A 14,838-nucleotide genomic window follows, 5' to 3' on the forward strand; every position below is an offset into this window, starting at 1 on the left:
TAGAGGAAGTAAGCAACACATATCACCTCGGTGCAGCTGCAGGACAATATTCCTCTGCTGAACACAGCAGTTCTTCATTTAACCTTGCAAAAAAGTGACAGTATAAAGTTGTCATTTGTCTAGTTGTGTGTATCATGTTTGCATTATAAAGGGGGGGGGGGTAGAGATAGTTAGATGATTGCTCCACTATAATGACCAGATCTCAGCTGCTTTACTTCCTTAGTGGTAGAGCAGGCAGAGTGGTGAAAACTATGTTGTAGTCCTTGTTAAAGCACAAACTTCTTAAGCTTCAAAGCTTGTAATATATACAGTAGCCTGCATGAATGTTTTTTTTAGAAAGGTGCAAGTGGGTGCACTCTTTCTTTTCCTCTCTGTCTGGTTACATAATATTTTTTGACATATAATAATAGGTCTGCTACAGTTTTGTCATAACTTTCTGGCTTCACCATTATAAAATGTTGTCATGGAAGACATACGGTGTGTTTTTCCAAACAGTTAAAAACCCTCATGTCTGAGCCAGAACTTTTGCATTTATTAATAGATGTTGGGACACTTCCTTCAGCTTTTCAGAAAAAAATAAATATTTTGGGTTTACAATTTACAGTGAAATAGCCCGAAGCCCAATAAACATATCAGCATCTATTGTTCAGAAGACCTTCTTGTCTGTTTATCTCTGCTAATCAGACAAAAGTGCAAAATATGGCACAAAAGAGGCTTAAACACATGGACAAGGTTTTTTTTTGCACAGAACAGGTAATGTAATATTTCAGCAAATATAACACAGTCACAGCATATTATCATGTGACATACTTTGAAAAAAGGTGTGTATTTTGAATCATTTTTGGCAAAGATATTTAGATATTTCATCCACATCAATTTTTTTCTAAATTTTAATTTAACATGTATCCTCAGAATGCCTTAGCAGTAAATAAAACCTCATTATTTGGCTGTTCTGCATGCAGTAAAGTGCTTTAGAAAGAAAATGTTGAACATTTCAGGCAATCTGTAACGATTTTTTTGCATTCAAGCAATCAGATGGGAGAATTGCAATTTTATGCATTTAGGAGCCTCAAATCTAACAATTAGTATGCCTCACTGACAGATCAGATGTGAAACACCAAGCAATATTCATAGTGGTTTAACTTTCTAGAATGTTTAAGACAGTTTCCAAAATGTTTTACAGATGCATAGTTTTAAAAAGATACTTTAAAATATATACTTTGCTCTTATTCATGGTTTGCACACTTTTGAAAAAGATGTAGTTATGTTATTATTGCGTGTAGGACAACTGCAGGAATGTCAAGTTTGCAAATGCACTTTGCTCATCTTTTATAACACTATAAATGTAGTCTATATTTATGCTTCATATTTTTATCACATCTTTTGTGCTCTTATCCAGATTGTTAAAGAGGTATTGGGTCCAGTCAAACATGTGCGGAATACTGAAAGAGTACATTTTGTTCACTTTGGACCATCAGGTGTTTTGGGTGCCATTATGTTCCAACACGATTTTGTAGATGCATTTCTGGAAGGTTAGTATAGAAGACTCTTCTTTGTTTTTAAGTGTAACATTAGTTAGATGCAGACGTATGCGAATGCTGGAAAGTAGACATTCTTAAAGGATAGTCTTACCATATGCTGTGATAAAAATGGGATATTGTATTCAAGTTTCCATTAAAAAGAACTGTGCTATAGTAATCCTGTGCGAGAGATGCCATTTAATTCATTAGGTGTTTCATAGTTTTATCCATTCTTTGTCTGTTATCATTAGGGTGAGATAGATATTTATTGCTACATAAATTTATTTATGAAGTGTCTGAATGCACTTGGAAAAGACTTCCTTTTTCTGCATCCTTTTTCCGCTCCAGACTTGTCAAACCATGAAGCCCTGTGCAAAACACTGTGCCAATGCATTTGTTTCTCTCTTAGTCTGTAGCTTTGAGACACATCACTCCCTAGGGTGGGCTTGCTCCTTCTGGTGGAGATAGTTTTCTGTAACCCCATCTTATCCAGGCTTGGAAAAAGAGTCATGTCATTGGGTGGCATCACCCATGTCATGTTTAGGATTTTTGGTTTAGAGCCCTAATCCATCTGTTGATGACTGAAATGGTTCTCCCGCTACACTCTTTCAGCAGTGTACATACATGGTCCTGCACATATGTGCATAGAACTATAAGCCAAGCTTGGATGGTAAATCTCTCAGTGCTCATCCTCAGTTCCTAATGCTGTATGTCTGACACTTCTTTCCTCAGAAGATGCCATCACTGCCGTGCACTAGACTTCCTCCTTGCTCATTGGAGTGGTAAACTGTTATCAGCAGCTCACTTTCACAATCCTTTGCCAGGTCCTCCATTGCCTAAGTCATTAATCTGCCCTGGGTGATGCATGAAATAGTCAGGACTTTATCCTTTTTTATCATGCAGATAATTGGCATTCTTTTCAGTTCAAGCAAATTATTTTGTTAGTTCATAGGTTGTTAATAGGCATAAGGTCCAGAAGACCAGTAAGGAACCTAGCATACTTTCCCAGCAAACATACAGAGCACTGTATAGTTAAGTGACTTGCTCAAAGCCACACAGTAGGCAAAGAGTGGCAGAGAGAATCAAATCCTGGAATGCAGTAAACAGCTGGTTAATAGCTCATTACCTTAATAGGATCATAAGATCCTAGGAGATTACTAGGCTATCGACCCAGAGGTCAATTTAAGCTTAGCTGTTTCATCCCAATGTAATACCATAGAAATGCTCATCAGTACCCAAGATTGCATTTAATGATTACAGCCCATGTCCAGGAGGGTTGTGGGCACTATCCCCAATAAGAATTTATGGTGCCCCATCCACCCATCTAGGTTCCTTGTGAACAGTGTCATAGAGGTGCTCTGTTTCATATGAATTGGTACCTTGTTCCAAAGATGTGGCAATCACTGGGAGATAACTCTGTCCCTCCAGCATGTCCTATTTAAGTCGCAGGCCATATTTAGGCTCTGGATCGGGTAGCCCTAGTCCCATCTGATTTATGGATATGCAGCAAGTTCATTAGGTTTGGGACTTGGATTGCATAAGTCTCCCCTAAGACGTCTATATGGTACAGAGTATAGTGACAGGGACTTTAGATGGTCTGTGTAAGGCATATGCTGGAGCTCCTTGATCTTCTTTGTTAGAAACCTCTGAGGTCTATCCAATTGCTGCAGTTGCTTAGTATGGTACATCCATACAGGATGTTATACTCAATTATGGGCTGCATAAGTGCCAAATATAGGGGGGTTATAACTTATTTTGCTCTGGAGGGGATGCCTTTACTAATCAAGAGTGCTGCATAGAAAGCTTTCCTTACTACAGTAGACACATGGTGGTCGAAGTAAAGGTTGCAGTCAACTTGTGATCCCAGGTCCCTTACAGCTTCGTGGGTACTTAGGGTATTGTTGTTGATTTGATAGTGTGAAGGGACTTTGTTTGTGCCAAAAGGAATGATGATGCATTTCTTCACATTCAGTTTGAGACCATGATTAATGCACCAGTCATTGGTCTGTGTAAGACCATTCTGTTGTATACTGACATCATTTGGGGATTCAGTGATTGCACCTAGTTAGCAGTCATCAACAAACTTGGTCAGCCACAGCCCCTTAGTTTTGCTTTAAACTTCCAAGAAGTATACTTCAAACAGTAGGGAGCCCAGCAATGACCGCTGTGGCACCCTGCTGATAGCAGGTCTGCTGGTTAATGTGGGGTAGCCCACTTTGATACTTTGTGTCCGGTTTGTGAGCCAGTTGGCAACCCAGTGAAGGAGTTTACATTCAGTTTGCTAAGTTTATCACAAACAAAAACATTGGCAACCTTCAAACACGGGACTCCACCCAGTTTGCTTTCATAAAGGGCTGATCTTGTCTCCTCAACCTGATTGACTTCTTCGAATCAGTCTCCCGAGCCATGGACAAGGGTAAGGTGGTCCACACAGCCTATCTGGACCTCGCCAAGGCCTTTGACAACATCCCCCACTCTGGAATCATAGATAAACTTACTAAGCTGGGCATTAATCCCTACGTTACGTGATGGGTTGCCAACTGGCTTACTGACAGAACCCACACTGTAAAAGTAGCCGACTCAAAATCCAGCTCCAGACAAGTGACAAGTGGAGTACTTCAGGGTTCAGTCCTGGGACCGCTCATGTTTGGCATCTACTTCTCTGAAGTACAGGCCAGCACTAAGGGACTAAAGGACTAACAAAGTTCGCAGATGCCTGCAAACTGGGAGTCATTATTGAATCCCCAAATGATGTGGATATTCTACAAAAGGGCCTTACAGAAACAGGTGCTTGGTGCCAGAGCCATGGGCTCAAGCTCAATGCCAAGAAATGTATAGTTACCCCCTTTGGGAAAAAAACATCTACCCATGAATTACCACATAAGTGGCAGTACACTAAACACTGAAAGTGTGATAAGGGACTTAGGGACACAGGTGGACAGTGGTCTCACCTCCGATGACCACATCGCCACAACAGTTAGGAAATCCTTCTATGTGGCACACCTCATCAGTAAGGGCTTTTCATCCAGAAAAAACAATGTCATTATCCCACTGTACTCATCCCTCATTAGACCCATTGTAGAGTACAATGCCCCATTTGGTATGTGCCTCACAAGACATCTGCAACAACAGGAAGGGCCACAGAAATACCTCACTAAAAGAATCACAGGCCTAAAGCAGATGCCCTATGCTGACTGTCTAAAAAAACTCCAGCTATACTCTGCCGCATATCGCTTACTCAGAGGCGATCTCTGCTTAACATACAAGGCCATATCAAACCCAGAGCTGTTGGACATGCTACACTTAAAGAAATCCCAGTTCCTCAGAGCTACATGCTCCAGGGATCTAAACATGGTCATCACAATGAACAACACGTGCTGGAGGGATAGGTTCCTGACCCAGAGACTCTCCATACTCTGGAATAGACTGCCCATACATGTCAAGCTGAGCACCTCTTTGGCCCTCATAAAAAGGAACCTTGACGATTAGATGGGAGATAGGAAATTCACCCTGGGGATGACGTCAGTTGCCCTGCTAGACAGGGGACCAGGGAAGTAAGTATTGTGGGAAGAAATAGCCAGGGAATTGTTATGGCTAGGCTTGTATAGGCCCTAGGGCCAATAGCCTAGTACCAACCTATGAACCTATCAGTAATGCCTGAATGTGGAATTGTGTTGAATGCCTTTTTCAGGTCAAGGTATGTTGTGTGCACAGATCTGCCCTCTGTCAATGGCCTTGGTCTCATTTTCAAAGAAATCCACCAAATTTAACAGGCAGGATCTGCCCTTCACAAAGCCAAATTGGGTAGGATTCAGGGCTTGGAGGTCACCTATGTCTTTATTTATGAGGTCCATAATGATACATTCCATGGTTTTGCAGTTGAGGCTGGTCAGGCGTATGAGTCTGTAATTCCCCAGATCTGTTGCTAGGCCACATTTATGGAGGGGAATAACTGTTGCTGTTCTCCATTCTGCAAGAACAAAGCCTGTGGTTAGGCTATGATTGAAAAGGGTACTCAGTAGTGACACTAGTTTATGTCTTAGCCTGTTTAGAAAACAGCCTAGGATATTGTCTGGTCCTATAGAGGCTGTGTTTTTAGCCTTGGGCAAGGCTTTGAGGACCTGCTCTTCAGATATGTAGGGTGGGGAGAAGTTTGAGGGAAGGTTTTCTGTAAGTTAGGAGGGGGTAAGGGAGTGAAAATTTTGCCAAACCTATCCACTAGCAGGTTTGCTATCTCTGTGGGGTCAATGTGTGTGATACATTTGCACTAATTGCCAATTTATACTTAATTATTTTTCACAAGTAGCCAGCAATAAAAGTAACAAAAGTTCATTTTTCAGAAACTTAGATTCACCCTCCCAGTGTTAACAATTCTGTCCTAGTAATCTCAGGTCTATATTATGTCTACAAACCCGTTCCATTGAATGGCTTTTCATCGACCCTTAATAAGCGAAGTTCCATTACAGCGAATGGCCAAGTCAGCGATTTCTTCCCCTGGGAAAAAAATCACTTGGCTATCCTTGTAAGTTTTCCCTTTTCCCCACTGTAGTGCAATCTCGGAGTTGGTATATTTAGTAAGGGGGAGTGTGGGGGCACAGCCTCCCACATTTGGAGGTGTGAGGGGGTGAAGCCCTCGACTTTGTAATGTTTAAATTGATGTGTAGTTTGTGTTAGGGCTGGTAATTTCTTTCCCAGGGAAAGAAATCGCTGATTTGGATGTTCGCTGTAATGGGACTTTGTGTTTTAGGGTTCGATGAAGATAGCTGTTCGATGGAACAGCTTTTTGATAAGATAATATAGACCTGCAATCTCCATTCGCCTCAAAATTTGTAAGAAAATCTATTTTTTTCTTCCTTGTCCAGCAGATAAAACACACTGTGTATAACAGGCATGACAACTTTTTAATTATTGTGTTACTATTTCATTTACAAGTTGTGGACACAAACCATATCCTATTATATATATTTCCAAAGAGCAAGTTGACCATGTGTAGACTTAGTCAAACAAACTCAACTGGGCATATATAAATGTGCAAACCTGCAGCTATGATGTTATTTACGCAGTGTCTGGCTCCAGTAGTTGCTTATTGCAAACTCCAAGGCATTCACATTTTTCCTTATTGGACAATTGCCTTATACTTGCAGGACCCTTTTCCAGTTGCCAAGAGTCTTTAGGAAGTGTTCAGAGTTCAGAATCTTCTACTCAGACTGGTGTTTCAAGTGAACTCTCAGAAATCTTCTCTTATCCGATCTCACAGAATTGTTTTCCTGGGATGTCTTTTAGATTCTGCCCTGGGAAGACCTTTAGTTCTCCTAGACAAAGTAGAAACACTCCAAAAGTTCTTCCTCAGTTTTTCACTGAAAACTAAGCATATTGTAGGGAAGTTCTCAGGATTCTAGTGTTCAAGGCTTTCATGATTCTTGTGATTCCCCTGCCCAGATGTCACATGAGAAAAATTCAGTGGCAACTCAGGTCAGTGTGGACGCAAGGAGGGAGCTTCTATGGTTGGTAGAGCACCTCTCAGAATCCAGGTCTCCCATTCTCCTGTCTACTTCATCTTTAGCTTGTTACAGCAGATGATTCAGGCCTCTCTTGGGGAGTGGTTTTAAAAGGAGTGAAAGTAGAAAGTATGTATATCTAACAAATCAGACAAAAACTCATATATTTAAGAAATGTTGGAAGTAATAAATGCTTTGAAAGTCCTGAATATTCTTTGGTCTCCAGGGCCTTTGCAAGTTTTTACAGACAGCATCACAGTGATATGATATATAAACAGGAGGGGGGGTTCTAGATCTTATTTCTTTTGCAGCCATGCTATGATATCCTAGGAGGCAGCATCTCTGCAAAGATACATATGCTCCATCAGAACAAAGCATTGCAGCAGAACCAGACACTCACAAATGGAAACTTGAGCCTGGGGTCTTCTAAGAATTAATCCAACTGAATGGAACACCTGAAGTAGATCTGTTTGCGTTCTCTTACAAACAGACAACTAAAGAAATTGTGCACCAGGATTCCGTGCAAACACACCTGGAAGACAGATGCCTTCTCATTCCCATGGCTGGGAATGTTCCTCTATGGTTCTCCATGATTTTCTCTGATATGCAGGGTTCTTCTAAAGATCCAGAACAGCTCCCCAAAGATTGTTGTGGTGATCCCTGTTTGATTCAGGCAACAGTGATTCTCCCTTCTTTTGAAACCAGCCAATGAACAAAACATGCTGGAGGGATAGGTTCCTGACCCAGAGACTCCCCATAATCTGGAATAGACTGCCCATACATGTCAAGCAGAGTGCCTCCTTAGCCCTCTTCAAAAGGAACCTTGATGATTAGATGGGAGATAGGAAATTCACTCCAGGGAACATGTCAGTCTCCCTGCTGGACAGGGGTCCAGGGAAGTAAATATTGCGGGAAAAAATATCCAGGGAATTGTTATGGCTAGGCTGGCCATAGGGCCGATAGCTTAGTACCAACCTATGAACGTATGAACCACAGGCTTCCATACAGACTGGAATTACTCATGCAAGACAGGAGTTGTTTGATTTGATAGACCCCAGCGTGAAAGCTCTTCAGTTGACTGCCTGGATGAAAGAATCATGATACATTTTGTGCACCTTTTAATGAGGACATGTAGCAGGTATTGAAGAAGACTAAAAAATTGGTCCTGGGAAATCGTGTGCATATGTGTGAAAGATTTCATGTTGGTGACATTCAACAAACTAGGACCCTCTTAAGCAATGGCCACCTCTTTTTCATGATTATTTGTGTGTATTGCTGTCCTGCAGCCCTGTCGAATTATCCACAAGTCAAGCAGTTTTTGTAAGTAGCCGTACATATTTGGCTATATAGAAAACAGGTGGCTCGATCTTAGAATCTTAATTTTGCACTTGAAAAGTTCTCTTTTTTGTCTATTTGAAGCAGCTTGTCAGGTGATTTTAGGTTCTTAACATGGAAAACGGTTTTATGAGTTCCTCTGACTTCAGCTAGGAGAGTATTTGAGTTGCAGACTATTATGGTGAGTTCAATCCTACCTCATTTTCCACAAGGCCATAATTGCTTTGAAAACTAATCCCCCTTTTATGCCAACAATGATCTCTGAGTTTAATTTGATTCAGTCTACTAATTTCCCAGTCTTTTTTCCTGAGCCTAAAAATAAAAGGGAAAAATTCTTCATACTATGGATTCCCACAGATAGCTAAGATACTAACTTGACAAATTTCAGTCCTTCAGGAAAGCTAATCAGATGTTTCTCTCCTTTGAACAAAAGAGGAAGTAACAACCAGCGTCAAAACAAACTCTGTCTAGATGGTTATCTCATGCTATTTGTTTTTGTTATTCTAAACATAATAAGCCACTTTCAGACTCACAAGATGGCTACACGCTGATCAACAGCTTAACTTCAGCTCTCACAGTATGCAAAAAAAGAAACTGAAAGAAAAGGGCCAGGAACTCTGCCTCTTTTAATAAACTCAGTTACTGGCTAGTAAGTACACTACATGGATGTCAGCAAAGAAGAAAATTAGAGAGCTTAAAAGAAAATCAACTAGACAAGGTGAAGAGAAAACTCTGACTGAGAAGAATCCAGCAGCTGTATAGCAAAAAGCAGTTTACACTCCAGCTTTGAGGCAAGACATGGCTTCCAGTAAACTAGAGGGAAATCAAATGTGCTGAGAGATGATTAAAATAAGCGTAACACTGAAGGAATATAACAACTCAAATAACAAAAGTCTGGAAAAAAACAGAAGAGACTTTAAACAGCTATTCAGATGAACAGATAAAACTGCAAAAACTAGAGGTTAAAATGAGGAAAAGGCTGTCTGAGTATGATGCTGCTCAAAAAGAGCTGTTTCAACAAATTGTAGAATTCGAGGGCAACCTGAGATTTTTTGCTGTACCAAAGAAACTGGAAAAAGCAGACTGTATTAATTTTATGAAGGCACAGATAAACAACTGGACTGGAATTTCACAGCAGGATTTTTAAAAGGGCACATCGTATGCATGCTCCAAACCTGGCCAAGAGAAAGCAACCAAGACCTGTATAAGTAAAGATGCATGCCTACCAGCAGAAAAAGTTGATCCTGCCAAATCTGTGGCAAAAGGGCAAAGTATATTAAAACCTGGAGACAGCAGAGTGTTTGTGGAAAATGATTATTCACTGTACACCAGGCAGAAGAGAAACAATTTTTTCCAGCAGTCAGGTATTGTTGAGAGGTAGGTATGGGATTCAATCTGATGTATCCATATGTCTTCAGAATATTTCTACATGGAGAATTAGTCATCTTTTTGATGCAGAGCAGGCTATGGAGGGAATGCAAGTGTCTGTCCAAAAAAGTGAGCCATCCTGCAGAAAGGGACTGTGCTCTTAATTCTTTTGATAATACAGCTCATAGAAAGACTTTGCCAGTGAAACCTTTTCAAGTTTTCCAAAGTAAAATGCTTGAGAGACAGAGAAAAGCACAGACATTTACTTGAAGAATCGGTAGTACTTTGGAATTGAACCGGGGTTTGAAGTTGGGAGATGGAGAGAACAGGAAGGCCACTAGCAACATGGAAAATAGTGGATAAATATGAGATTACAAAACAGCAACTGGATTTGTGAAATATAGCTGTGCAGGAGCAAGTGGAAAGAATGGGAAAGAATGGATTCTTCACAACCTAATTATACTTGGGAGGGACTGAAAGGCATTTGCCTCACTTCATGTCATTAATGTTTGTGAGGACATAAAGGGGAAGGGAAGGACAAGGAAGAAGGTAGCTGTGAGTAAAACAGTTTCTGTTCTTAACAATATTTCTATAAAACTTTTGATGATATAAATTACATTTGTGGTGGGGCAATGTCAGTTATTGTTGTATATGATGAAGATGCTGGAGTAAACCAATGCCCTTTTTCTTTCTTTCTCTTTTATTCTGTTCTTCCTTTTTTTAGTATTAAGAAATGTAGGCATTACAATGCAAAAAGAGAAAATAATGCTACACAAAAGCATGATTAATTTAACAAGCTGTATTCTTGTGTTGTTGAGGTGGGGATGGGATGTAAAAGTAGACATATGATAATATGTGTAGAGCTGATATGTTTTCCGTTACTTTTGCATTTGTGAATGCCTGGAGTAAGACTTCTAGCTTAATCTAATGACACATTTTAAGTGGAAACAAGTAAATAAGAAATCATTAAATGTAATGAAACATTTTTCTTCAGCAGTAATTGTTCAGCATGTCTTTAGGAGTCTGTAGCTGAAGGCTACATTTTTTTCTGTTGTGTTCCTATGAAGACAAGCTGATTATAGGATAATAAAAAGCCAGAACATTGGTTTCTTTAAGGATAAAAGTTAATGCTTTCTGAAAGCATGCAAGTTGCTTTTTCACATTTTGGAGGAGAATAAAGATATAAAAGAACAGACAGCAACTCATCTAAGCAGGAGAATAGGCAGTAATATGAGTCTTAGCATGGATAACCTTAAATTTAGGTCAGAGAGTGCCTTTGTCTATTTAGAGCAATTGTTATTTCTAGGAGGGAACACTTCATTATATGAAGGTGTGCATAGTTTTGTGTGTTTGTATTAAGTTAACAGGTTATGGGGGTGTTCTGGGTATGTTTTTTGAGGGTTTTCATTTAAACAAAAAGGCTTTTAAAATGTGAAATAGGTTCAAATGGAGATGACAAGAAACAGCTATTTAATCAATAATCCACAAACAGAATGAAACAACTCTAAAAAAAAACAATAATCCACAAAGGAGTTGCTTAAGAGGCAAAACAACCACGAATTCAGTCTCCAAAAAACGTAAATGAATTCAAGTCTAGCGAACAGTATATTAACGCTCTTTTATTTCCAAACATGCGTTTTCGTCCCAAAACATTAGGACTTCATCAGATACACTTAAAGACTCTAATTACATCTTTATATACCAATTTAATTAACAATTAACCTATAATAATAGGCTCATTTAATTCAAACTAACAAATCATTTTCTACTACCTCATAAATATTCATTACCATCATTAATATTTATTATTAAAACCATACGTTTATTTCAAAACATCTTTAAAAACATTTATTAAATAAATTGTGTATGCTTATGACCTTATAAGTTATTAAAATGTAAAATCCATGTGTAAAACTGTGAATATTACACTTTTTATGTCTCTAAATAAGTATGCTGAAATGAGTATATTTTTCCTTTTAGTAGATCACCCTCTAGTGTTTAAAACTGACAAAGCACCTAAATTCCTAAAAGCACCATTTAATGACAGACCATATATATGTTTATTAAAATTATTTATATAATAAATAAATATAAATATAATAAATATAAATGTAAATATAAATATAAATATAAATATAATAAATATAATAAATATTTATTATAAATATAATCAACTAAATTAAAAATCCTGGTGATGTTGTGTAATATAATAAATATGTTTGTTAATTAAATGTAAAAACTATACTTTATTGTACTTTAATTTTAACAAAGGTCCTATGGAAATAGTCTCATTTAAACCAGGTTTCCTACTGGCATCAAGGAAAACCTGCCACCACAATTCTCTACCTTCTAGTCTTACTTCCCATGGACCCCCTCTAAAATCTGGTTTCACTTGTTCTAACACGAAAAATAAATAATTGGCTCCTTCACAAGTTTTTGAATGTTTATAAAGTGCATTTGTTTCTCTGGCCCTACTGATATCATATAAGTGTTCATAAATACGTCTTCGGAACACTCTCTCAGTTTTGCCAATATAAAATGCCTGGCATTGTTGACAAATAGATATGTATACTACTCCCTGTGTACTACAAGTGTAAATATCCTTATTTTTTATATTTTTATTTCTCCTTTCTATAAATAACTCTTTTTGATTCATAACATATGGACATTGTGAGCATTTTCCACATTTTGATGTTCCTATTCTAATGTTAACTTTTTTATGCTTATTTAGCCCTTCCAATTTTTTCCTAATATTAGGTGGGTTCTTATATGTTATATTAGGTTCCATTTTCTTAATTTCATCCAAATCTGATAATAATGAAAATTTTTCCCATTCTTTCATAAATAAATTTTTTATATTTTTATTGAAATTGTTAAATTCAACCACCAGTCTCTTTTTGAGTGGTTCATCATTCATTCCTAGACTAACTTCTCTCACTTTTTCAATTTCCATTTGTCCCTTTATAGGTTGAAATTTAGTCAGTCTCCCTGTCTCAACTTCTTTTCTAATCCCTCTAACCAATTCCTGCGGGTAACCTCTCTCTAAGAACATCACTTCCAATTTATTACATTCTTCAAAGAAATCCATTTCCCCACTCGTCATCCTAGATCCTCTCACAAATTGACCTTTTATTATATTTTTCTTACAATGTGGAGGATGAGAACTTTCATAGTGGAGATAGGAGTTTACATATGTGTGTTTTCTATATACCCTAGTCTCAAATTGATTATTTTTCTTTAAAATTTCAACATCCAAATAATTAATAAATTCATTATTCATAACATATGTAAAATTCAAAAAATTAGTGGTGGAGCCAATATATTCCATAAATTCTAAAAATTTCTCTTCACCCCCTATCCAAAAAATAATAATATCATCAAGAAATCTGTGATAAAGTGTCCAAAATTTACTATAAACAGACTGCATAATATATTTTTCCTCCCATTTAGAAAGAACAATATTAGCAAAGGTGGGGGCACATGCAGCCCCCATGGAAACTCCTGATTTTTGCTTATAATATTCCCCATTAAAGGTTAAATAATTATTCTTAAGTATAATGTCCATTAATGTAACTGTGGTGATTTTCTCTTCATGTAACAAATGTACATCACCAAAAACCTTATCTTCAAAATATTCCATCCCTTCTTTATAAGGGATGCTAGTGAATAAATCTATTATATCAATGGTTACGAATAAGATGTCTTTACTATATATTTCTGGTGTCAACATCCTTAAAAAATCCCAAGAATTTCTCAAAATAATTTTATTATTAACCCATATATGTTTCACTTTATTGTCAACGTATTTAGCTAAAGGTACTGTTTTTGCTCCCTCTGCTGTGACAATGGGTCTAAAAGGAGGGTCTCTCTGGTTTTTGTGAATTTTGAGTATTCCAAATATCGTGGGTACCCTAGGTTTTTTAACTTCCAGAAATTTAAATGTTTTAATATCAATCACTTTCTCTATAACAAGATTTTCTAATAAGATGTCTATTCTTTTGTAAGCTATTAACATTTCATCCTTTGAAACTACTGAATATTTGTTTTCATTATTTAATATTTCGAACATTTTAACTTCATAATCAGTCTTTTCCATGATGACAATTCCTCCGCCCTTATCTGGTTTCATTAGCCTTAACATGGGATTTCTTTGTAAATCTTCCAATAACTTATATTCATCTTCATTCAAATTTTTATACATCCTTCTTGAATTAATTTTTTCCCCTTCTTTCCTGATTTCTTTTTCCAACACGTTCTCAAAATTCTTAATTTGTGGAATTAATGGGGGGTTATATAAAGAACTCCTAACTAACTGAGCAGGACCAATGTTATTTCTGTTAAAGCCTGCCCTAGATGCCAGTACCGACAAATTAATTTTCCTCATAAATAATTTAATGTCTAAAATAGTATTCGTCACATCACCTTTCTTTACTGGGTTGAATTTCAACCCTTTACTTAACAAGCTAAAATGTGTTTTATTTAATACCATGCCACTAAAATTATATATGGTAAATCCGTCATAGGTGCTTTTGGTGCTATTTTCTGTAATAATTTCAAGTTCATTCTCTTCCAAATTCAAAACAGGGACTGGGGTATTCATTAATAAAATCTCCCCCTCCCCCTTCTCCCCCCCCTCCTCTGAAAATTTCCTTCTCTATTCCATCTATGTGGTTCCTGTTCAGTTCTTTGTAAGGGTGGGAATTCATTTTCTTAATCATATCCTTTATCTATAGATTCAGTATATTTTTTGTTATTAAACTGAAACCTGTTTCTATCATAATAAAATGCAGGTTTAGGATAACTATTATTTTCAACATATTCTTTGAGGTCTCTGTTTAATTTCCCCATTTTTCGATGTAAAGTAACTTCACATTTAGAGTCAATTTCTTTTCTTATATTATAATATTTTTCCTTTCCTCATTAATATCATAAATGAGGTCGTTTTTAATACATAAATCCAACTCATTAATTTCTTTGTCAAGCATGATTATTTTTCTGTCATTTTCTTCAATAATCAATTGGACAATGTCCAGTCCACACCTGTTAAATACTTTAATTAAACACAAATGAAATATAGAGCCTACTTGAACATTATTAGGGTATTTATGTACCCTTAG

The 14,838-nt window shown here is 37.3% G+C and overlaps 1 protein-coding gene across 1 annotated transcript in view; it reads left to right on the top strand.

The window, feature by feature from the left end:
- Window positions 1-14,838, top strand: part of LOC122808514 — a 1,519,214-nt gene that overhangs the window by 160,398 nt on the left and 1,343,978 nt on the right. The window contains exon 4 of the mRNA XM_044079469.1: window positions 1,400-1,532. Within this exon, the coding sequence (XP_043935404.1) occupies window positions 1,400-1,532 (133 nt within the window). The remainder of the gene's footprint in view (window positions 1-1,399; window positions 1,533-14,838) is intronic.

Source organism: Protopterus annectens, chromosome 8.part0 (assembly GCF_019279795.1).
Source record: "Protopterus annectens isolate FY-2018-M chromosome 8.part0, PAN1.0, whole genome shotgun sequence".
NCBI classification, from domain to species: domain Eukaryota; kingdom Metazoa; phylum Chordata; order Ceratodontiformes; family Protopteridae; genus Protopterus; species Protopterus annectens.